Source organism: Harmonia axyridis, chromosome 5, assembly GCF_914767665.1.
Source record: "Harmonia axyridis chromosome 5, icHarAxyr1.1, whole genome shotgun sequence".
Lineage (NCBI taxonomy): Eukaryota > Metazoa > Arthropoda > Insecta > Coleoptera > Coccinellidae > Harmonia > Harmonia axyridis.
Genome location: NC_059505.1, coordinates 3242392 through 3266715, shown reverse-complemented (window position 1 = coordinate 3266715; position 24324 = coordinate 3242392). Strand labels below are relative to the sequence as shown.

At 35.2% G+C, this 24324-nt stretch overlaps 1 protein-coding gene across 2 annotated transcripts; it reads right to left on the bottom strand.

Annotated features, from left to right (window-relative positions):
* Positions 1-835: 835 nt before the first annotated feature.
* Positions 836-24324, bottom strand: LOC123680319 (carboxypeptidase D-like). Of its 2 annotated transcripts, XM_045618153.1 has the most exons (8): positions 23744-24324; positions 11413-11543; positions 8712-9045; positions 7388-7465; positions 6283-6453; positions 4543-4661; positions 4310-4489; positions 836-1289 (listed from the first exon to the last, which is right to left on the bottom strand). In XM_045618153.1, the coding sequence occupies exons 1-8, from the start codon at positions 23928-23930 to the stop codon at positions 939-941; spliced, it is 1551 nt and encodes a 516-aa protein (XP_045474109.1). In that variant the 5' UTR covers positions 23931-24324; the 3' UTR covers positions 836-938. The 2 variants fall into 2 exon arrangements, with proteins under 2 accessions (XP_045474109.1, XP_045474110.1); XM_045618154.1 differs by lacking the exon at positions 7388-7465 and having other exon boundaries at positions 23744-24319.

Genomic DNA, 24324 nt, shown 5'->3' with positions numbered 1-24324 from the left:
TGAACTTTTACTTTTAATTTTACTTCTACTTTAACTTCTACTTTTACTGTAACTTTTCCTTTTACTTTAACATTTTCTACTTTTACTTTTACTCTTACCATTTTTTTCACTTTCACTTTTACCTTTTCGACTTTTACTTTCACCTTTTAAACCTTCACTTTTACTTTTTCACTTCTACTTTTACTTTTCACTTTCACTTTGCTCTTACTCTTACCCTTACCCTTACCCTTACCTTTACCCTTACTCTCACTCTCACTTTTATTTTCATTTTAACTTTTACTTGTTTCTATGATTTTTCTCCAGTAACTCAGTTATTATTTAATCCTCATCTTTTTTGTTTCTCATATTTTTCAGTAATCTATCTGTAATCCTTGTGTTTTCATTATTCTATATACGAAATCCTTTCCTTCCAAACATTTTTTTCTTCGTTATTGTTTGTCGAACTCTCATCCGTTCCTAGTAGTTTTCATATAGTTATATTCCCTTCTAGCTTTCAAATAATCATGCCCTATTTTCTGCTTCTCCCAATTTGTGCTTTTTAGCTCCCATTCCAAGTGCATATTCCCTTTTTCAGATTCTTAGCACCACCAAATACTTTATTTGTCGATTCTATTATTATACGCTTGAATTTATCCCTCAAGTTCTCCATTTTCTTTCTCTCTCTCTCATTTGAATCTTTGGCTCTTACCTACATTCCTTTGATATCTGAGGTTTTCTCAACTTACCTACAACTTCTGATACTTTCATGTTCTTTACAGAATTGTTTCAAGTTTCAAATTTTGAATGTAAGCAGAAGAAGGTGAAAATAACCAAATAAAAAAAGGAAAACCAGTACTATGAGTAAAAGATTTATTTCTGAAATATCTCATTTAATACTTAACATACATCACAGATCGAGAAACTATACCTAAAGGAATGCAAAATTAAATAAAACAGTGTTATAAAACAACGAACAGGAATATCTCTATTATAATCATCGACAGGAAACAGGAGAAAATATCAGGCTTCAAACCCTTGCTATATTCAGATTTAGAATCGGCACTACGTTGAAAATGTCCTAACAAATTGAACTCTAATAGGGTGGTAGTTTGCCCTTCTTCTGCAGTGGTTTCTCTCAGATCTCGTCCGATAGTTGGCGTTGATGATGGTGGCGTTTCTGCTTTTGGAGTAGTAGGAATCGTCGAATTCAAGAGGAGAATTTTCAATTTCGTCAAGGATGGCAGTTGATCTGCTGAAAAATTCCTGACAGTGAACCCTTGCAGTGTTGAGTAGTATCCTGGCGCATCCACCTGAAATGAAACAGAAAATGTTTATTGAAGTTTCATTTGAATGACGTAAAACGCCAAATAAATGGGGAAACTATCTTAACCCTACACTGCCTATTGTATCAAATCAGATACAACCAAATAAACTTCATTTAAAGTTATCTTATTTAGCAATTTCTTACATATAACGCACCGTATCATATTTGATACATCCTTATTTCAAGATTCAATACGTTTCATAATACATTTCCGCGCGCTAATACCATCTGTGGCATGTTTATGTTTCAAAATGGTAGCTGATTGATATCATATCCAGTGTGTGGTGATTCAGATTTGTTTATCCTTCGAATTTTCGTAAAGTTGCATTATAAAAAATGTTTTTACTTGGATAAAGGTGAGATATATCAAATATAACATAATTTCATTCATTTATACCATGTGATATTATTATATTCGACATAATTTCAGTTGTATCAAATTTGATACATAGCGCATATTTGAATTGAAAAAGAGTTGATGAAAGAACCTAAAGACTCTTCGCATGAATATATCTGCAATATCGATGGAGTTGACATAACATCTGTAGTATGGCTAGATAATGAGTCAGTTATTTTTCTTTCAACATTCAAAGGGAAAATGCCTCCAAAAGAAGTGAAAAGGTGGGACAGAAAATCAAAAAAGTATGTGAATATTGAGTGTCCAAACCTAGTCCCGGAATACAATGCTCATATGGGAGGCGTTGATGCCATGGACAGTCATATTGGCAGGAATAAAATTAAAATTAGATCTAAGAAATGGTATATTGGTCTTTTTTACCATTTAGTCGACATGACCTTAGTAAATACATGGTTGCTCCACAAGAGGTTTGGTAAGCAAGAGCTCAAACAGGTTGATGTTCGGCTAGAAATAGCAGAATGACTCTGTAAGTCACAAAATGGAAACAAGAAACGAGGTAGACCATCCAAGGATTCCGTCGAAAATATGCTTGTTGCGAAAAAGAATAAGTCCACAGTGTTTTCGCATGTTCCTCCGAAGGACGTCAGGACCGATTCTATTGGCCACTGGCCTACCTATGATGATGTGGAGACAAAGATTTAAATTTCCTTCTTGCAAATCATTCTCTCATTTGAAATGTTCAAAATGTGATGTTCATTTGTGTCTCAAAAAGAATAATAATTGTTTTGTTAATTTACACAATTCTTGAAAATGTATTCTCATATGCATTATGTATCAAATTTGATACAACTAATGTTTTTCAAAAATAAAACTTAATAAAAACTCTAGAATTTTTTTATTATTTTTTTATACTTTCTCTCAATACTATGAATCGAAATTATATTTTTTTCAACAAAAAACAAAATTCGAGAAGTGTAGGGTTAAAAGATTAGCGGACCCATAGTAGCCTCTATCGTGGTTGAAGAAGAATCTTTGAAAATAATTTGTAGAGGGTGCATTAGTGAATTTCAACAACAATATAATTGAAAGGTTTATATTTAATTGATTCAGTCCTCACTTGGTGGAAAATCATATTGATTTGGTAAAAAATTAATGTAAACACTTACTACTTTCCACAGATTTCAATTATTTACGGCAATTGTTTCGCCGTCTAAGCGGCTTCATCAGGGTTACATTGCAAAGTGTTAACAACACGTACATTTATTTTTTACCAAATGAAAGGTTCATGTTTATTGTAATTAGATGGTTTATAAGTCTATGAGAAGGAATCTTAAATGCATGCAATTATTAAAATATGACTCTACTCGATATGTTTGGATGGCAGCATCAATATATTCCTCCTTTCTTTCAAGAAAAACCTTTATGATTATCTATAAGCCCAACTCAACAAACCAAATATCAGAAAATGTATAACCTTCCTTGTGAATTTTAAAGAATAATATAACAGGCCAATTGAAAAGTCCACTGTCTACCATACTAAAACACATTTTTTTTTGTCAAAATTCGATTTTATTTCCACCTTCAAACGATGCAATACTGCTATTTTACAATCGCTGTTGGTGGTCTGGTCCTTTTGGAGATAATCAATGAATTATATACTTTGCACATCCCAGAATACCGATGGCATAACCTTGCCAGCAGACTGTTGTGTTTGTCCTCGCTTTGGATACGGTTCATCGTGTGTAGTCCACTCAGCTGACTGTCGATTGGACTCCGGAGTGAAATGATGGAGCTATGTTTCATCCATTGTCACATATCGATGCGAAATTCTGGTTTATTGCACTTAAACAGCTTCAAACACAGCTCATAATCATTAACACGTTGTTGCTTACGATCGATTGTGAGCTCGAGCTGCACCCATTTTGCACACAGCTTTCTCATGTACGGATGTCATATGGATGAAACATGGCTCAAGCATTTCACTCCGGAGTCCAATCGACAGTCAGCTGAGTCGACTGCACACGATGAACGAATCCAAATCGAGGAAACCCACAACAGTCAGCTGGCAAGGTTATGGCATCAGTATTCTGGGATGCGCAAGGTATTATAATCATTGATTACGGACCCATTTGAAGAAAAAAAAGGTGTTGTTTCATTAAGACAATGCTCCGTGTCACAAAACAATGGCAAAATAGCATGAGTTGGGCTTCGAATTGCTTCTGCATCCACCGTATTTGCCAGATATGGCCTCCAGCGACTTTTTTCTATTCTCAGACCTCAAAGAATGCTCGCTGGAAAGAAATTTGGCGCCAATGAAGAAGTAATCCCGAAGCTGAGGCCTATTTTAAAGCGAAAGACAAATCGTACTACAAAAATGATATCGAAAAGTTGGAAGATCGCTATAATCGCTGTATCGCCCTCAAAGGCAACCATGTTGAATAATAAAATCGAATTTTGCCAAAAAAATGTGTTTTACTATGGTAGATCGGGGACTTTTCAATTGGCCTGTTACACTTGACTTTTGGAGTGATAGTAGATATAATAAACGAGAAAATTCAAATCAAAATGTCGAAACGATTGAAGGATTCAATGGGATTTTTTGGTCAAAACATCGTTTGATGCTGGAATATTCTAGCATCTACCCTTACCTGAATTTGGTACTCTCCAGGTAGAAGAAGTCTCCAAAACTCCCCATTTTTTGTAGGATGGAAAGTCATGTTTCTCCCATATATTTGGAGATTTGCTTTTGAAACAGGTAGATTCGTAACAGAATCCAATAATTGACCAGTGACACCTCTGTGCGCTTCCATCACATAGCGTAATAATGCCTGAAAATTGTAATTTTCGTAAATCTACGTTGATGTACGTTGATTTTTTTTACCATTTTATTTTCCTCCCACAGATGAGGCAGCTCACTTGCTCTTGGAAATTTGCAGCAAGATATTTCTAGAGTCAATTCCATACAACCATGTTTGGCATAATTGAAATCTTGCATACCACCTGAAAAGTGAAAAAACAACGTTTTTGAACTAAGATTCGGCAATATCTACTTAAAATTGATTGAAAACTACTTTCCAATCGTCTACTTCCTATACCAAAAATGCAGAAAGGCGCAACAACTTGTCACAAACTTTCTTATCAAATATTGCCGAAATAAAATAAATATTGAATAAAAAGGCATTTCTACTATAAAGAAAATGTCATCTTTGAAATTTATTTTTTATCAAATGGGGTTTTAATTCTATCAGTAAAAATAGGTTATTTTACAAATTATTCGTATACATATGTTCATTGTGCATATCAAGTGGACATTTTCAATTCAAATAAATATTACCTACTTAAAAAAATTGTTATAAAAAATGTTAAATTCAAAGAGGACGCCAAAATGAAACTTTCTCAATATGGTATGAGGACGCCACTGCCCACTTAAATACATATACAGGGTGGCCATTTGAAAACGAAACAGACGAGATTACAGACGAAATAAAGTTTTTCGATAGAAATGCTCGGACAGGTCGATTTCTGTTTCGAGGGGGACAACTTAAGATGTAGGTTACGGACGCATAGCGCTTCAACCCTTGCTGCTACAACCCCTCCCCCAATTTTTGAATAGGGAAGATGGGGTGAGTGATACCTCAATTTAAAGGTATTTTTATACTGATTTCAGCACAGTAATTGTTTTTTCATTTTATGCATTAGTTCTCGAAATATTCATGCGTTAGTTAGTTAGGAAGGAAGCCACAGTCATGGTTGTTTTGAAGCTCAAAATGTCGATTTTTCACAAAACACTACAAGTGCCATGAAAACACTACTTCATTTTCAAATACTTAGTTAAGAATATTTCGAGAACTAATGCATAAAATGAAAAAACAATTACTGTGCTGAAATAAATATGAAAATACCTTTCAAATGAGGTATCACTCACCCCATCTTCCCTATTCAAAATTTGGGGGTGAGAGTTGTAGTAGCAAGGGTTGAAGCGCTATGCGTCCGTAACCTACATCTTAAAATGTCCCCCTCGAAACAGAAATCGACCTGTCCGAGCATTTCTATCGAAAAACTTTATTTCGTCTGTAATCTCGTCTGTTTCGTTTTCAAATGGCCACCCTGTATAAACATTGAAGTGTCACATATTCGAATGCAACTGTTTACATTATTGATTCAACCGATTCTTTTATGATGCGTGAAGATAGTTTCCATGTTAGTAATAAAACTATTACTATTCAATAGTATTTTATTGTGAAGATTTTTTTGTTTACATTCTTAACACAGCAATATGATTGATTGATTCGATGAATCTGTTCAAATTTCCAAATAACTAGCATATTTTTTTATTGCAGAAAATTTTGAAATTCGTAAAGAAATACTAAACGTAAAGAGAACAAAAATACAAATTACACACGTTTTTATATCGAATTAAAGTCATCGTTGCTCATCATGTGACAATAGGTATAAATTGTTGTAGTTTTTACAGCTTTTTTCGCATATTCAATAACTTTTTTTGTCAAATTGATGAACACCTTTTTTGAAAGTCCATTCTTTAACATTGTCAATAAATTGTAGAATAGATCCATATAGCCTATTACGAGATTTTCAAGATTAGCACATTGATTATCCTCACCAGAAAATGGATACCATGCTGCTCCATTTGTTATTCCACCCTTGAATTTTTTTCCATTATCACAGATTACTCCTTTATGCATTGTCAGATGATTATTTGCATACACAGTAGCTAAATGTCTGAAAACGTCATCATCTGGCGTTAAAGATGGTGGATTTATTGGTTTGGAAGCTGTAACAGAATGATATTTTAATATATTTGAAACCAAAATGAAAATGTCATGAGATATAAAGCAGAATTTTCCAATAAGAGGTTTAATTTTGAATATACACCTATCTAGGCAGCTGTCGCTTTTGAAGATGTCATCTTTTGACATTTGACAAGTAAAAACTACGCCATCACTTAAAATGGAACGATACATGCTTCAATAACGCAATGAAATTGTTAAAACTCACTGCAAAAATAGTGGGAATTTTGCAGTCACAGTTCCCTAAACTAAACTGCTTTTGGGTTGATAATGGAATTGATGAAATTTGCGCTGTTGAGACCAGTTGGTGATTTGAAGAATTTAAACTGTGTGCGTCACTCAAGTGATGTAGTCCGTAGTATTGATGATAACCTGTCTATCTAGGTTATCACGTGCCACACAAGCAACGAAACAATGGCAACTTGCGAGAAAAGTTCACTGGTAATGTTATTTCTCGAATAGATGACAATTGGCCACCGGAATCTTGGGATTTAATACCTTCAGACTTTTTCTCTCGAGCCACGTGAAAAATAAAGTCTAAAGTCAATGCTACACATTTGATTCTCTACAATGAAAGAAAGATCCATCGATTTGTCTTAAAATACTCATTTTTTTCATTATCAAAATGAAACCTCTCATCGGAAAACCCTTTAACAGAAAAGTAGATAATATTCCATCACCAATAATATACGAAATTGAAGTAGATGCAGAATGTATTCTCAGGAATCAGTTCACGAATAACTGTAATTTGTGAATTCTGAATCGATAATGGCCGATAAAGACATCTTATGAATGAAATAATGAGCAAAAATTTTTTTCTACAAGTTAGTGCTACCCTTAAACCAAAACTCCTTTGTATAACTAAGTGATTTTCTCAAACATTACACCAACCCACCACCAGAATTTCAAATTTCATACCCAAGTAGTGTAGCCTCAGTCGGTATTCTTCCTGAGAATTCCTTGCTTTTTCAATTCTCCGTAAGAGTGTTTTCCAACCTACAATAGGAATTTCAGAGCTCATCAACTAAAGCACACATCCAATAGAGATGATACGTATGGAATGTAGATTCATTATCTGAATTCCCATTTTATTTCATAACATCTGCGACATACGATATCTTATAATTGCCATATAATGAGCTTTAATTGTTCATAGGAACATATTATCACAGCAGCTAGCATTGCAGGAGAGATCGCCTTGAAAACACTTCGACTTTAAACAGATAATTTTTATTTCTGCTAACTCAGTCTGTCATAAAAAATATCAAAACAAAATGAGTCCATATTCATTTGATCTCAATTCAAATATTCGAAATGTTCATGAATCTATAATGGGTTTATTTAGTATTAGCTAGAATTTATTTTCATTTCCAATGAATTAACACTATTAACGCTATCGCTTTGCGACCTATAGCTGTATAGTATACAGCTATAAAAAGGAAAACCAATGTAAAAATGAATTACAAAGTAATCTTGAAATAATTATGGATTCAATATTTTTGATAATTCATTGTTAAAAGTCACTTGAAAACTTCACTTTTACGTTGAAAATTTGAGCAGTAAAACTGTCTGCGCGAAAATTTGAAGTAGACGTCACAGTTTAGTTTTTAGTGGTGTTCCCGAATATTGAAACAAATTTTCAAAGTTCCGATATACAGGGTGTTGTTTCGAGGATTCAAACGATTCATAATTTTTGTTAACCCGGACCTGGATTTTCAAAGCGGTTATTGCATGATACGTTTGGGCTCTCAATTAGGAACATATTTGCCAAATATGAAGAAAATATACCGGGTGGTTCGTTTGATATGGCCTCAAAAAGAAACGGGCAAAATTCATAAAACATCCTGTATCTCGGCTACGAAGTAAGACCCAATAAATGGGGTATCTCCAGAACCGCCTTGGTGCCACCTATGCACCTGTAAAGTATTTCCGTTTCCCAATGAAACACCCTGTATAAAAAAGTAATTTTATCAGGTAGAAAACATTGAATTATAACCAATGTATTTTGGTGAGTGCAGTTTAGAACTAACAATCATCATGAGACAGCACTGAAAACTTAGTGTTAACTGAACTGTCCTACCGCTACTACGATGAACGTAGGTTCGAAACTGTCAGAAAAGATCACTAGTAAAAATATATAGTAAAAAATAATATTTTCGTCTTGAATGTTATCGTCATTTGAAAATGACAAATTCGTAGTCAAAAGTTAGTTAAAAAAAAATTTGACCAAAATCAAACTCACTTTCTTCCTTTACAGTGTCGAAAGGATAGTTCGCGACAACAGCGCCACCATGAAGTCCAGCGGATAATATGAAAGGTATTCGATCCATCCAACGCATCACAGCCACTGTTTCCGGTTGTCTGGGAATCTTGTTGTCGTGGAAAAAATCTGGAAAGTTCCTGTTTAGATCCTCCACGTCCCCTTGCTTTCCGTTATTCCTGCCGTACTCCCCAGAGCACATTCCTTCGTGGGAGACCGCAAAGCCGTCCGGGTTCATAGTCGGTAGAAAATGCATCCGTGTATTATTGAGAAGCCACTGGATTGTGGTGTTCCTGTCATATTCAGTCCGGAGGTACTGAAATGCAAAAAAGAAAGTTGATGCCAGTGCGGTTTTAGCGAAGTTGAAGGGATCCAAGATTCCTTGAGAGATTCAGATTTTTGTATCTACCAATGACCAAGTATGATCTTCGAGTAGGTAACGGGTGTTTTTTTTTCGAGGTATATAACTTCAAGTTGGCATTACTGTTCAAGATGATGACCGATTTAAAAGCTGTCAAGTGATTTATTCTCAGTTTGGTTTGGCAATTCATCATGAATAGACTCACGCCTGAACAACGCTTGCAAATAGTGCAATTTTATTTCGAAAATAATGGTTCTGTGCGGAATACGTATCGCGCACTACGTCCATTTTATTTCGTTTAGCGATGAAGCGCACTTCTGGTTGAATGGCTACGTCAACAAACAAAACTGCCGCACTTGGAGTGGAGCTAATCCTTAAGTGTATGTCGAAACACCGTTACATCCAGAAAAACTGACTGTTTGGTGCGCTTTATGAGCTGGTGGAATCATTGGTACTTCTTCAAAAACGATGATGGCCAGAACGTTACAGTCAATGGTGATCGGTATAGAGCTATGATTACTAACTTTTTCATTCCTGAATTGAACAACCAGGAGCTGTGGTTCCAACAAGACGACGCAACATGTCACACAGCTCGTGCCACAATCGATTTATTGAAAGACACGTTTGGTGACCGCCTAATTTCACGTTTTGGACCTGTGAATTGGCCTCCAAGATCTTGTGATTTAACACCGCTAAACTACTCTATGGATATCCGGGACATTGTGGTATTGAAGTAAACGAAAAAGCAGATGAACTTGCAAAAAGGGCATCAAGGTTAACACCTCTTGGTTCTGAGCCTTTTTGTGGGCTTGGAAAAGACCAATATAAGGCAGCAGTTCGACAACAGTTTTGTAGCCGATGATATTGGCTGAATCCTGCTTCAGAGCAGAGAGGCTTGCTGGATAGTGTGCTATTCAAGAATGCCGTTATTATATTCTTTTGCCTTCAATATTCCGAAGAATTAGTGAAATAATAAACGAATAATAAAAATATAACATTTTATGTTCAAAACAGCTAATACATATATACGTTTTCTTCCTAGTCATAACTACATAAGTAGAGACTCATAACTAAAGACGATAAATACCTTCAAAAACTTTGATAGCCTTAATGATCAATGGGCAAAATCCCTTTCAGTCGAAAACTAATCCCAAGCGCAGAAAATCATAGAGATATCCAGGTCATGCTTCCACGTCGACGGCCAAACCGAATATTCACGGTTCCAAGGTCATGCTCAGTATTTGGTGGGACCAGCTCGGCCTAGTGTATTATGAGTTGTTAAAACTGACACTTACAATCACAGGCGATCGTTATCGAACGTCATTAATGCGTTTGAGCCGAGCATTGAAACCGCAATACAACGAGAGGCATGATAAAGGAATTTTTCAGCATGTCAATGCTCGACCCCATGTTGCGAAAGTGATCAAGACATATTTGGAAACATTGAAATGGGAAATCCCAACCAATCCGCCGTATTCTCCAGACCTTGTTCCCTCGAACTATCACTTGTTTCGATCAATGACACACGGCCTGACTGACCAGCACTTCCGGTCTTATGAAGAAGTAAGAAATTGGATCGAATCGTAGATCGCTTCAAAATGACTAGTTTTTTGTACGCTGCCCGAAAGATGAGAGAAAGTAGTGACCAACGATGAACAATACTTTGAATCATAAATGTATAACCAGTTTTTTACGATAAAGCTTCGAATTTCGAAAAAAAACTGTGAAAGCAAAGCTGTAAGCCTATGTAGCAAAAAACTAAGTATTCAAATAAGTTCCTTGGGTCAAAAGTTATGATAATATTACATTTGTAGCTTTTATCAATATGTCTACTTTGAATATTCTACTTGGGAACTAGCGTGGACGAGAGTCTTCTGAACAGCTTTTGTATTAAGGGCATACATGTCTACAAAAAACTAATGCCTGAAAATTTCAACTCTTGAGCACATTTTGTAACAATTCGAAAAGTACAGGCTATTGGGTAAAATGGTATACCGCTATTGACTTGGAAAAAGTTGATTTTTTATTCGAGTTTTATATTGCCCACAAATGGACAATTCCATTTAAAAAATCATAAGGTGGGCTGTTCATTGACATTGATTGAGCCATAGTTATTTCAGATCTCAGAGTAATAAACATGTTTATTACTCTGAGGTCCAGATAGAGCCGATTCATAACTCCTTCTTATCAAAAACACAATATGATTCATCCGAATTCATTGCAATTGTTTACGTTCAATCGACCAGAAATGAATTCAATGCATAAATAAATGACGATTATTACAGGTCTATTTGTTCTGATAATCTGATAATTCCACCTCACCTCCATAAAATTCAGTATTATTTCTCTTCCTACTGCTTCGTTGCCATGGATGTTTCCAATGAGTTTGATATTCGGAACTCCTAACGTATTTTCTTCGGCGGCTGTTAGTTCTATCGCCCATAATGGTATTCCTGGAAAAACACATTCATTAGTTTGCATTGTATACATTAGGTACGTTGCAGAAATTAATACATGTGTGATATTATGCAGCATCCATCATCACGTAATAAGTTTCACGTAACAACTATCAAGTTACAAATAATGAAAATGTTACCATTTTAGCAGACTAAACATTTAGCAATGAACATTTCGCAGGCGTTCAAATATTTTCGTAACATATACTGACTAACAAAGACACTGTAACGCCCTGTAGGAGCGTTCTCCTTGGGTGCACATAATGGCCGAATGAGGGTTAGACGACATCGGGGAGAAAGACGTGAACCTCAGGTTGATGTTGAGCGTCATGCGTCAGCGTCAGACAGTATGCGTTATGGATGGGGTGCCTTTCTTTCAATCGATATGATTACGTAGATCACGAAAATGCTTTTAGTTGGGCGGTTAGTACTTTATTTCAGAAATAATTGATTATAAACTGAAATTTTGGAATAAATTTCAATAATTTTATCGGGACTGCTTTCTCTTCTGGACTCAAAATACGTATTTGAAACATCATCATGTTTTAGATCATAACACGATCTTCGAAAAACGTTTTTATTTGAGTGGTCTGTAACAGATATTTTAGGAGATATAACGATTTTTGTGAAGAAATTCAATTTTTACGGGTTTTTCCAAAATTTCGATTCCAGTTTTCTCTTAAAATGTTAGTTCTTCGAAAAATCGGTGATTGGTGTGGAAATTGACGATCTCTCATTATCCAAATTCCGTTCTCACCCAAAAATTTGTATGTCCAAAATTTTCAGTCAAATACGCAATACTTAAAAAATTCATAGGAAGTTTATACCTTTCTTTCAATCGATATGATTACGTAGATCACGAAAAGTTGGGCAATTAGTACATTATTTCAGAAATAATTTCTACCGGCGCATTCGCCATTTTGTTAAGTATAGTATACAGGGTGTGTCAAAAATGTGTACCGAGCTTTCTGGCGGTGATTTTACATTGAAAAATGAGTATAGTTTGATGTATAAACTTATGGCCCAAAATGCATATACCGTATAACTTCTAAACGGTGAATGCCACCAGATTGAAATTTCGTGCATAAATGTATGTTGTTAAAATACATTTTTTTATTATACTTCTACATTTCTGATATTTTCATAAAGGGTATATCCCCCTTAATATGCATTTTCTTCCACACCCAGAAAGCTCGATACTCATTTTTGACTCACCTAGTATAATTGTTCATTTCCATTATCAAAAACTACGTCATTTTCTGAGTGAGTTGGATAGCTTTGTACCACGCAAGGCTGTCGCCAGGACCGGCATACCGGACCTTTTACCTGGGCGCCAAATTATATGAGCCCAAAATCAATCAATAAAACAAGACATAGTTTTGGACATAAAACTATTTCCTCGTTGAAAATTCCACTCTTTGTATTAAAATAAAAAAATACCAAGCGCCAATTATATTGAAATCAACTAAACATGCATTATAACTACGTCGTCTCTTTACTATATCGCGTCGTACATGATTAGGAGATTTTAAGTTCAAAAAAACAATGTCATATGAAATTGAATATATGCCTTATGGAAATAACAGAGGCTTCTTCGAAAAAAATTTAGATGAATGAGGCAATGCAGGGCGGCGAAATTTTTTTGCTGGGGCGCCAAAATGTTTGACCTCGGCCCTGGTACCACGTGCTAACTATTTCGTTAAAAACCTCAATTTCAAAAAGTAAATGAGTCGAATCAGATATCAATATTATTTTATAATACTTATTCAGAGTATTACGAGTATGATAAATAATTAACTAATCATCCTTTTTTTGTCTGATTTCTACCTCCTTGATCTTAATTATACCAATTAATTCAGTAGTTGTCGGTTAATTATCGCCTGATATCAAAAAACAAATGGAGATGTCAACAAATTAACCAGAACCACTATCCACAGTTCAATGGTGTTCACAGTGCGGTTGACAGTATCCCAAAACAATATGAGTAAGCTTCCTTCCAACCAAAACGACAAAATACAGACATGCAACGACCTACAGTCAAATCCTATTTCCTATTGCATCAAAAATATGCATTTGAATATCGAGGTCATTATACCCATGACATCATTGAATTGGGTCTATTCATAGGTAGGAATACTACGCCAATCGTTTAAGAATAGAGTGGCGTTGAGAATAGCTACTTCATCCGTTCAAGATGTAAAAAAGCAGATGAATCGTATATCGAATCTTTATGGATTCTCGAATGAATGTTCTATATAAAATTCAGATGAGTTCCATAAGTATTTTTGTAATTATGTTTAGTCAGATATAATTTTTATATTTTCACATTGCAATATTATTGCTTCAGTGTCTACCGAAAATAAAGAGGAAATTTTTGAAATAAAAATATTTTCGTCAATAATTCAACCATTTCTACTCGAATGAATAAGGTCCAATCACACCACCAGCCCAAAAACACACCAAACTACACTTGGGGATGGGGAGGCTTTTCAACAATCAGTCTTGAAATTTCAGAACTCCAAATGGCAAAATTTTGCTTTTTAACGTAGCCTTCAAGGTGAAAATGGACCTCATCACTGAAGATGGTTTTTTGATGAAAATCCGGATCATTTTGGTGCATTTCCAGGACAACAATCACTTAACATAACAGGCCATTTGAAAAGTTCCCGGTCTACCATAGTGAAACACATTTTTTTGGCAAAATTCGATTTTATTATTCAACATAGTTGCCTTCGAGGGCGATACAGCGATTATAGCGATATTCCAACTTTTCGATGCCATTTTTGTAGTACCATTTGTCTTTCGCTTCAAAATAGGCCTCAGTTTCGGCGATTACTTCTTCATTGGCGCCAAATTTCTTGCCAGCGAGCATTCATTTGAGGTCTGAGAACAGGAAAAAGTCGCTAGGGGCCAGATCTGGCGAATACGGTGGATTCAGAAGCAATTCGAAGCCCAATTCTGCCATTGTTTTCATTGATTTGTGACACGGCGCATTGTCTTGATGAAACAGCACCTTGTTTTTTCTCAAAAAGGGGCCATTTTTTAAAGATTTCATCCTTTAAACGGCCCAATAACGCTATATAATAATCTCTGTTGATGGTCTGGCCCTTTTGGAGATAATCAATGAATATTATACCTTGTGCATCCTAGAATACTCATTCCATAACCTTGCCAGCTGACTGTTGTGTTTTTCCTCGCTTTGGATTCAGTTCATCGTGTGCAATCCACTCAGCTGACTGTCGATTAGACTCCGGAATGAAATGATTCATCCATTGTCACATATATCAACGCAAAAATTTAGGTTTATTGCACTTAAACATCATCAAACACTCAGAATCATTACATACATTACACGTTGTTGCTTTTCAACAATATATCGTTGAAGCTGTATCTCTCAATTTTTATCAATGGCGTAGTTTCACTGGTGAAATGTCAAAAGAGACTGCTGTGACAGCTGTCTAGATAGCGAGCTATTCAAAAAGAAACCTCTTATTAGAAAATCTTTTACTTTTAAAAAATAAGGAGGTTTTTATAAGGAATAATTATTTCACACACAGATAATTTCAAGCAATGAAACAACATATTGATAATAACAATAAACATAGGTAAATAACAAATTAATAATGATCGACTTCCATATTCGAAATATTCGTATATTCTGACTCGAGAAAACTTACAAAATAAATTTGTTGTAAAAATATCTACGACATTGCGAACTCGAGTCAAAACCAAGAAAAAGCTATTTTTGGCACGATGATATAATCTGAAGTCTCGTTACGAATCCAGTCACGTTTTCGAGAATAGACATTCGTGAGTATCACTACAGATTCTGATCAACGGCCTTCTTTGGGAACCGAAATACACAAATGAATTAAAAAAAGATGGCACAAAACTCGAGACTTGTGTACCAGAATATTTTTGAAAAATAACGAACATTTAGTAATTTCCAAAATTTTTACTGATTTATATTGCCAAAATTTGTACATTTGGAAGTCACTCCTTCAGTTTTTTTTTATTGCAAAATGAAATGAAGTTAGTCTCGGAAACTGTAAGAGTTTTTCGTATGAAATTTGTTGCGGTTGCTATAACGCATTGATTCTACTAGATCGACGACACTACCCATGAATTATAATACGAAGATAAAAAATTAAATTTGAACAATTTATTTTGCGTAAATTTGGCAATATAAAATTTCAAATTAGGAAGATGTATCTATAGGTACGACAAAACTCAATACAAAATCCTTACCGTACAGTCCTAGTTTTTCAAGCTTAGGATTCATGAATTTTATCGATATTATTATTCGGATTTCGGAAAAATGACCTAGTGTTCTTAATATTTGTTTTGATAGAAATTTGTATATATATTATGTGCTTTTTTACGTAGGTACCGACATGAAAACTGTATCCTCTGGACAAATATCTTTAGGATTTATTCCACATACAATAGTCTGCAGAACTAAATTTTAGTAATACATTTTCCGGAAGTTACCTACTTATGTTATTTTCGTATTGAACTAGTGAGTTGGCCTATTTCAAAACTCGATGCTATTAATACACTTTACAGATACATTAATTTACCTTCAGTTCGTTTGAATAGGAACCGCTTAGATGAATTGTGATTCTTACCATTATCAGTAGATACCTACACTACCTACTATGTATTTAGGTACTGATCATCCATGTAACAATGCATGATTTTCATGCAATGCAATCCAAAACATAATTGTATTGTAAAGGGTGTTTTTTTTTAGAGCTATAGAACTTTAAATTGCAATAAAACAACGATGGATTATTCGATTGACATGAGTTTTATTTATCCGCAAGCTTATCTTGTGGCATTACATTTTAAATATGATTTATGGCATATGACCGCCACGGCTGGCTCGGATGTAGTCCAATCTGGACGTCCAAGTTTCGATGACTTTTTCCAACATTTGTGGCCGTATATCGGCAATAACACGGCGAATGTTGGCTTCCAAATGGTCAAGGGTTTGTGGCTTATCCACATAGACCAATGATTTTACATAGCCCCACAGAAAGTAGTCTAGCGGTGTTAAATCACAAGATCTTGGAGGCCAATTCACAGGTCCAAAACGTGAAATTAGGCGGTCAACAAACGTGTCTTTCAATAAATCGATTGTGGCACGAGCTGTGTGACATGTTGCGCCGTCTTTTTGGAACCACAGCTCCTGGACATCATGGTTATTCAATTCAGGAATGAAAAAGTTAGTAATCATGGCTCTATACCGATCACCATTGACTGTAACGTTCTGGCCATCATCGTTTTGAGAAGTACGGACCAATGATTCCACCAGCCCATAAAGCGCACCAAACAGTCAGTTTTTCTGAATGTAACGGTGTTTCTACATACACTTGAGGATTAGCTTCACTCCAAATGGGGCAGTTTTGTTTGTTGGCGTAGCCATTCAACCAGAAGTGCGCTTCATCGCTAAACAAAATAAAATGGACGTAGTGCGCGATAAGTATTCCGCACAGAACCATTATTTTCGAAATGAAATTGCACTATTTGCAAGCGTTGTTCAGGCGTGAGTCTATTCACTATGAATTGCCAAACCAAACTGAGAATAAATCACTTGACAGCTGTCAAATCGGTTGCCATCTCGAACAGTAATGCCATCTTAAAGTTATATACCACGAAAAAAAACACCCGTTATATTATCGATATTACCTATTTTCCACAACCTACGTTCATAAAGAATTGAATTATCTGTATGAATAAAAGTGAAAGGTTTTAAAATGAGAAAATTCAGATTGATATTGAAAAAAAAAGGGTATATTTTAACAGAAAGCAATGAATGTTTATCTCATATTGAAGAAGAAGGTATGCCATTAGGTAACGATGGAAAACGATATCAGCCAAATATTCACCACAGCTACGATTACAGCACCATATCCTTCACATGAATTTTCCATGACCAATTTGCACATTTTCGGGTGTATGTCCACGATAACTTCACCAATTCCATCTTTACCGTCTTAAAACGATTATGAGGCATTGGTGTGTACCCTATTTTTCACATGGTTCAAAAGAAAAAAGTCTAAACGTGTTAAATCTCAACATCTCGGTGGCCAATTAAGATCACCTCTTCGAGAAATAACACAACCAAGAAACTTTTGTTGCTGCATTGCGATTTTTTCGTTGCTTTTGTGGCACGTAGCACCGTCTTGTTCAAATTGAATGTCGTTCACATTAATATTCTCCAATTCTCGCCATTAATTATAGCTCGGTAACTAATGAGAAAATAAAATTTCATATATGTAAAACTCCAGAACATATTTTGCCTATTATAGACATTTTTTCAAAATGATAGCGAGAAAAAATGACAACCATTTAAAATGGCTCTTTTTTGTTTTGATCAGTGTATGAGGTGTGGAAATTTCGAATAATGAAACCAGAAATGAAATTGCATTTGATTTTCCTAGAATATCTTAATGATCTCTTAAGTCGCTGATTATATCCTTGAATGGCACAGATATAATCTGAAGTTAGTTATTCATGAATTCTCTTCAAAGAATTCTACGATGGGTTTTACGTTGGTAAAACCCATACCTACCAGATTGATCGATATCACATAATATTCTAGTAACAAAGTATTGATACAATTTGTTGATGAATAGAACAAGGTTAAGTTGTTTGTTCCTTGTTCCTATGTTATACAAACTGAATGTTAAATGTATCTGCGGGTAAATATAGATTCAGATTGTTTCATCGAGAATATCATGTTTCTGATACGTATAATTTTAGATGATATTTGTACAAACTTCAAAAACTGTTGGTCAGAATCTCTACAAAATGAATCACATTTAATGCTCTTCACATTTAATGCTGTATGGATAAGTCAAAATTTCAGTTTTGTGATTTTTTTTAGAATTCGCCTCTTCACCTCTCTGTCAGTGTAACAGCTCTACAAAGATATGAAATAATTTATGCATTTCAATTATACTAACAAGAAAATTGCAACATCCAGAAGGAGCTTTCAAATTCAAAATTTTTTTTGGTAAAACATAGATAGTATAGCAACGAGTGAATGATTGAATTTGGAAAAAACATCGTGAAGGATTTTTCATGAAAACAATTTTTGTTACTCGAATATTGTAGTCGTTTTCTGAATTTTAAAACACGGAGATCCTATGTTTAATTGTTGTTAAAATGCCTAGAGCACGTGTAAGTAACCGGAATTTATCGTCAGCTAAGTGAATTTGAAAGAGGTCGAATTATTGGTTTACGGGAGGCGGGGTTGTCATTTCGAGAAATCGCTAACCGTACGGACAGAATTCCAACTACTGTTATAAGATGTTGTCAAGCATGGTTTGATAATGCCCAAAATCGAAGAAGAGTTGACACCTGACGTGGAAGGGGCACAAATGAAGTTCAAGATCGATGTCAAAGACTTTTGGCCATTAGAGACCGATTTGCTATAACTCGATCTTTGGCTGATGAGTGGTTAGGAGAACAAGGCCATCCTGTAACTCTCCGAACGGTTTACCGCCGGATAAGGACTTTTGGACTGCAGCATTATCGACTCCATCTTGTGTTACTTCTGACGGTTGAGCACCGCCGGCAACGATTACGGTGGTACAGAAAACGTCAACATAGGAATATGGAATGGCATCAGGTCGTATTTTCTGATTAATCTCGTTTCTTCTTGGGTGCACATGATCGCCGAAGAAGGGTTAGACGACGGCGGGAAGAAAGACGTGAACCTCAGTTTGATGTTGAGCGTCATGTACACCGGATAGTAGGCGTTATGATATGGGGTGCTATTGCACATGCAAGTAGGTCACCTTTAGTCTTCATTTGAGGTAACTTGACATCGCCGCGTTACCTTCAAGATATAGTGGAGCCATATGTTCTCCCCTACCTTAACCGGCTCGAGAATCCAATATTTCAGCAAGATAATGCCCGACCTCATGTTGCCAGAGTTAGTTTAAACTTTTTCGAAGCGACCCATGTTAACCTTTTGCCATGGCCGCCCAGATCCCCCGATCTTTCGCCCATAGAGCATGTTTGGGACATTATGGGTAAAAGGCTTGGAAATTTACCCCAGCCCCTATGGACTTCTGAGACTTGAAGTACAGGTAGCTCGGGATAGTATTCTTCAAGAAGAGATAGACTATCTTATTGCATCAATGCAGAGACGTGTTGGGGAGTGTATAGATTATCGCGGTGGACAAATACATTATTAATAAATTTATTGAAAAATCCTACGTTTTTTTCTTCAAATTTCAATCATTTACTCCGTGCTGTAGTATCTATGTTTTATCAAAAAAACAATTAAAATTTGAACAGCTTTTTCTGGGTGTTTTTTTGTCAGTTAGTATATTTTAAATCATCAATGATAAGTGATGGTAGTAATTCAAACTCACAAAAAACAAAAGCAACTTTTGTATTGAAATAGTTTAGAACTCACTATCGCTTCATCAAAATAGGTTCAACCAATGAAGTACCGGTGTTAGATTATCTCAAAAGCTTGATTGAAGAGGTTGTCAAAAATATTCTTCGCCTAAATGTGTTATTTAGTGTCGATAAAAACGTCGAACAAAGAATATATCTTGAATTTTACCATGCAAATGAAATGTATTGTGTTGATGCGCCTCAAATCGTACACAATGTTACATCAGAGGTTAGTCAATAGACTTTATCAGGAACAATAATGCATATAAGTGCATTCAAAAGCGAACAAAATATTTTTGCGCGCTTGTCACAACGGGCTATCTTTTTGTCCACATGTCTGTTATTCACTAATTTTATGCTGAGAAATTTGAAATGTCTTGAATGATCCAACTCGCCTACTGGCTCAAAAAAATAACAGTTTGAAGGTTCAGTGAAATTAAGGTACAAATTAAAATAAATACGTATTTGGACAGGTCCTTATTTCGTGTTAATAAAGGGTGTTTTTTTCGAGGTATATAACTTTAAGTTGGCATTACTGTTCAAGATGGCGACCGATTTAACAGCTGTCAAGTGATTTATTCTCAGTTTGGTTTGGCAATTCATCATGATTAGACTCACGCCTGAACAACGCTTGCAAATAGTGCAAAATGAGATTGCCGTTGTTCCCGATTTTCATAAGCGAATTTTGTTTAGCGATGAAGCGCACTTCAGGTTGAATGAATACGTCAACAAACAAAACTTCCGCATTTGGAGTGAAGCTAATCCACAAGTGTATGTCAAAACCCCGTTACATCCAGAAAAACTGACTGTTTGGTGCGCTTTATGGGCTGGTGGAATCATTGGTCCGTACTTCTTCAAAAACGATCATGGCCAGAACGTTACAGTCAATGGTGATCGGTATAGAGCCTTGATTACTAACTTTTTCATTCCTGAATTGAACAACCATGATGTCCAGGAGCTGTGGTTCCAACAAGACGGCGCAACATGTCACACAGCTCGTGCCACAATCGATTTATTGAAAGACACGTTTGGTGACTGCCTAATTTCACGTTTTGGACCTGTGAATTGGCCTCCAAGATCTTGTGATTTAACACCGCTAGACTACTTTCTGTGGGGCTATGTAAAGTCATTGGTCTATGCGGATAAGCCACAAACCCTTGACCATTTAGAAGACAACATTCGCCGTGTTATTGACGATATACGGCCACAAATGTTGGAAAAATTCATCTAAAATTGGACGTCCAGATTGGACTACATCTGAGCCAGCCTTGGCGGTCATATGCCAGAAATCATATTCAAAATGTATTGCCACAAGATTATCTTGCGGATAAATAGAATTCATGTCAATGGAATAATCCATCGTTGGTTTATTGCAATTTAAAGTTCTATAGCTCTAAAAAAATACCCTTTGCTTTCCACATTTTTTTTAAATTAGGTTTCAGATTCACTGTCAGCCTGAAACCTTGGCGTCACATATTTTAGGAGATAGACAAACATAACACCACATTGTGGACCATGTGGGAGTCCAATTCTCTGCTTCAGCGTTATTAAGGATTTATCTATCAAGAATGTCCATAAAAACTATATTATATTCATAACTGAGCAAATGGTATGGCAGTTGTGAAATGTAAAATGATCCATTCTTGGTTTTTTCTATTTCATCTACATACCTAATATGAATAACTACCTACATCTATTTGAATATTTCGAATGAAGCTCTCAAATTTATGTTTCTGGTTTCAAAGTATATAAATAGTACGTTAATGTAGAGTTGATTATAAAGCAATTAAATGAAGTGGTTCAATAAAAAAATTACAGAAGTTTTGCATTTCTCAGAACACGTGGTACGGTTAATTAAAAGATAAAGAATGAATACTAGATGATGATGAATGGCTAAAATTTAGTGGAATTGAAAGAAACCCCGTAAACTTTATACACACTACAAAAATTCAATCTATTAATTAAAATTCCAATGATAAAATTCATAAAAATGCTGATAGCTTCCTTCACATGATAGAAACTCACTTACGTTGTGAAACCTATATTTTACCATAAAATCTTTTGATCTTCTTCTGAACACATGAATATACATATATCGAATTTTTAATAGAAGTATGGAGTTCGTTGAAGATATCCAGTAGCAAAAAAAAAAAATGACGACCCCACTTTATTTGTAGTTTGATAAACAAAAATACTTTCATTGTGGTTATTTCGAACGATTTTGTACCATTAATTTCAAAAATGAATTTTAGAATTCATGAAAATATAAAATGAGATTACATTTTTCTTGATCAAATAATTTGAAATTGATCTGAAAGAATTAAATATATGTATATCTATTTTAATGTGTGTGCTACTATATCATCTATTCTACTTTTATCTGGTTACTCACTACCTATATAATCTAAATTGTTAAAACGATTCAATAATAGAGATTATTTTATCACTTTGATGCGATATAGTTGGGCACATGTTCACCTAACAGATCCCCTATCATTTCTCCACATTGTCTGTGATTTTAGAATTTTCAACCAGAAATGGATTCAAACGGTAAGGTTCGACTTACTTATTACGAATCTGTCCTTAAATTCGGATCTGTCTGTCTGTCCGTCAGGATGTAAACACGATGACTGAGGAACTGAGAGACATAGAAACTTAAAAAGAAGTTTCAGATCTTTTTCCGACCGAGCCGAAATTTTGCGTGTGTGTATAAATATATACAGGGTGTTAGAGAATAAGTGCGACGAACTTCAAGGAAAATGGTACTTCACTGAGATATTCCAAAGTGAAAATTGCTCGTTAAATTTGTGGCAAAAAACCTCTTATCCGTTTTTTTCGTATGGAGCGACGTTTTCATGAAAAAAATTAATTTTCTTGACATTGATAAATTATCAAGAAATATTTAATGAAAGATAATTTATTGTTAATTAATGTTGAAATAATAATAAATCCAAGCCTCTTGTGAAGTATGGAGTTAGTAGCTGCGTCAGAACCATAGAATATTCAAGCAGATTACGAAAAATTCATTCAAGCGCAAAATTGGCGCATAACTCAACGTGCGCTTAAAAACTCCTGAATTCATGTCAATGCCAATTTTTTTGATATGTGTCGTCCTCAGAGTTATAAACATAGATAGAGGGAACATATATCATTTTCAGTAAGCAAATTTTGTCCCTAACATGAACTATCAAATTTGACATTTAGCACGCGTAAATGAAAATATATCAGTGATACGATATTTCACTCAATTCGCGAGTTTCTCCACAAGGAACGCACTTCCTATGTCCCATAGTGAATCAACGTTTCATATCAACTCAAAATATATTGAAATAAATACCTAAATATATCAGAAATTCAGAAAACAAACTTACAGGGCGCCAAACGACGTGAAACAACCGATGACACTAGGAGAGCAAAAGTTGCCAAATTTTGGATTTCAGCAGGTAGATACAGAAAATAATAAATATTCTGCATACTATAAATTCGACAATTAGGAAAAATATCGGGTTCCAAATAATCAAATTTTCATATTCAATTGTGAATCACTCGAATAAATATATTTAATTCAATAAAATATACATTCATAATGAAATAGTAAAATTGTGGATTTAAAAATATATCACAATCCGACAACGTAATCTAACCATCTTGGGGACATGTTAAAATTGCGTATACTTCCTCTATATATGTTTATTACTCTATGGTGTTGTCTCATAAGAAACTCAAATCTGAACTTAAGTGCATATTATTATTGGATGTTTGAAAAATCAACTACTCACTATTGAAAGAATTTCCAATATTCTCCAATCTAGTTTTGATATTCGTTGTCGTATTCGTAAAATTCTTCAAAACTTGCTCCAATTCACTATTGTTGTGATACTTAAAAGTCAAACACGTACAAGTCCGCACAACACAAACAATTAAAAAAACATCGAACCACAGACCCCCAAAATTCCCGCAAACCATCGCTAAACTTCTTCCTTAAAAAAACAGCCTTACTCAAACGTACCGGCAACCCAGCTGAGCGGTGGATGCGTCAAACCATACTAACGCAGGCTGCTGTATTTTATCGCGTTCAGTCAGGAAACCAGACCTGACTCCTATGAATTAGATTATTATTGAATTAGCCGTACCTATGCCTACTATGATTGAGTCGAGGGGCGATCAATTGTTTATTAGTGAAATTTCGATGTGTGCGAGTCTCTGACTAAGGCAAGGTTACCACCGATGGCAATATGGGACAGATGTGCGCAGTACGCAGCGCGATACCATTAGGATTCGCTCACATTTTTAATTAATTCGATTTCATTGCTCGCATGGAACGATTGACTCACCTGTTCGCGTAAACAACAGAATTCAC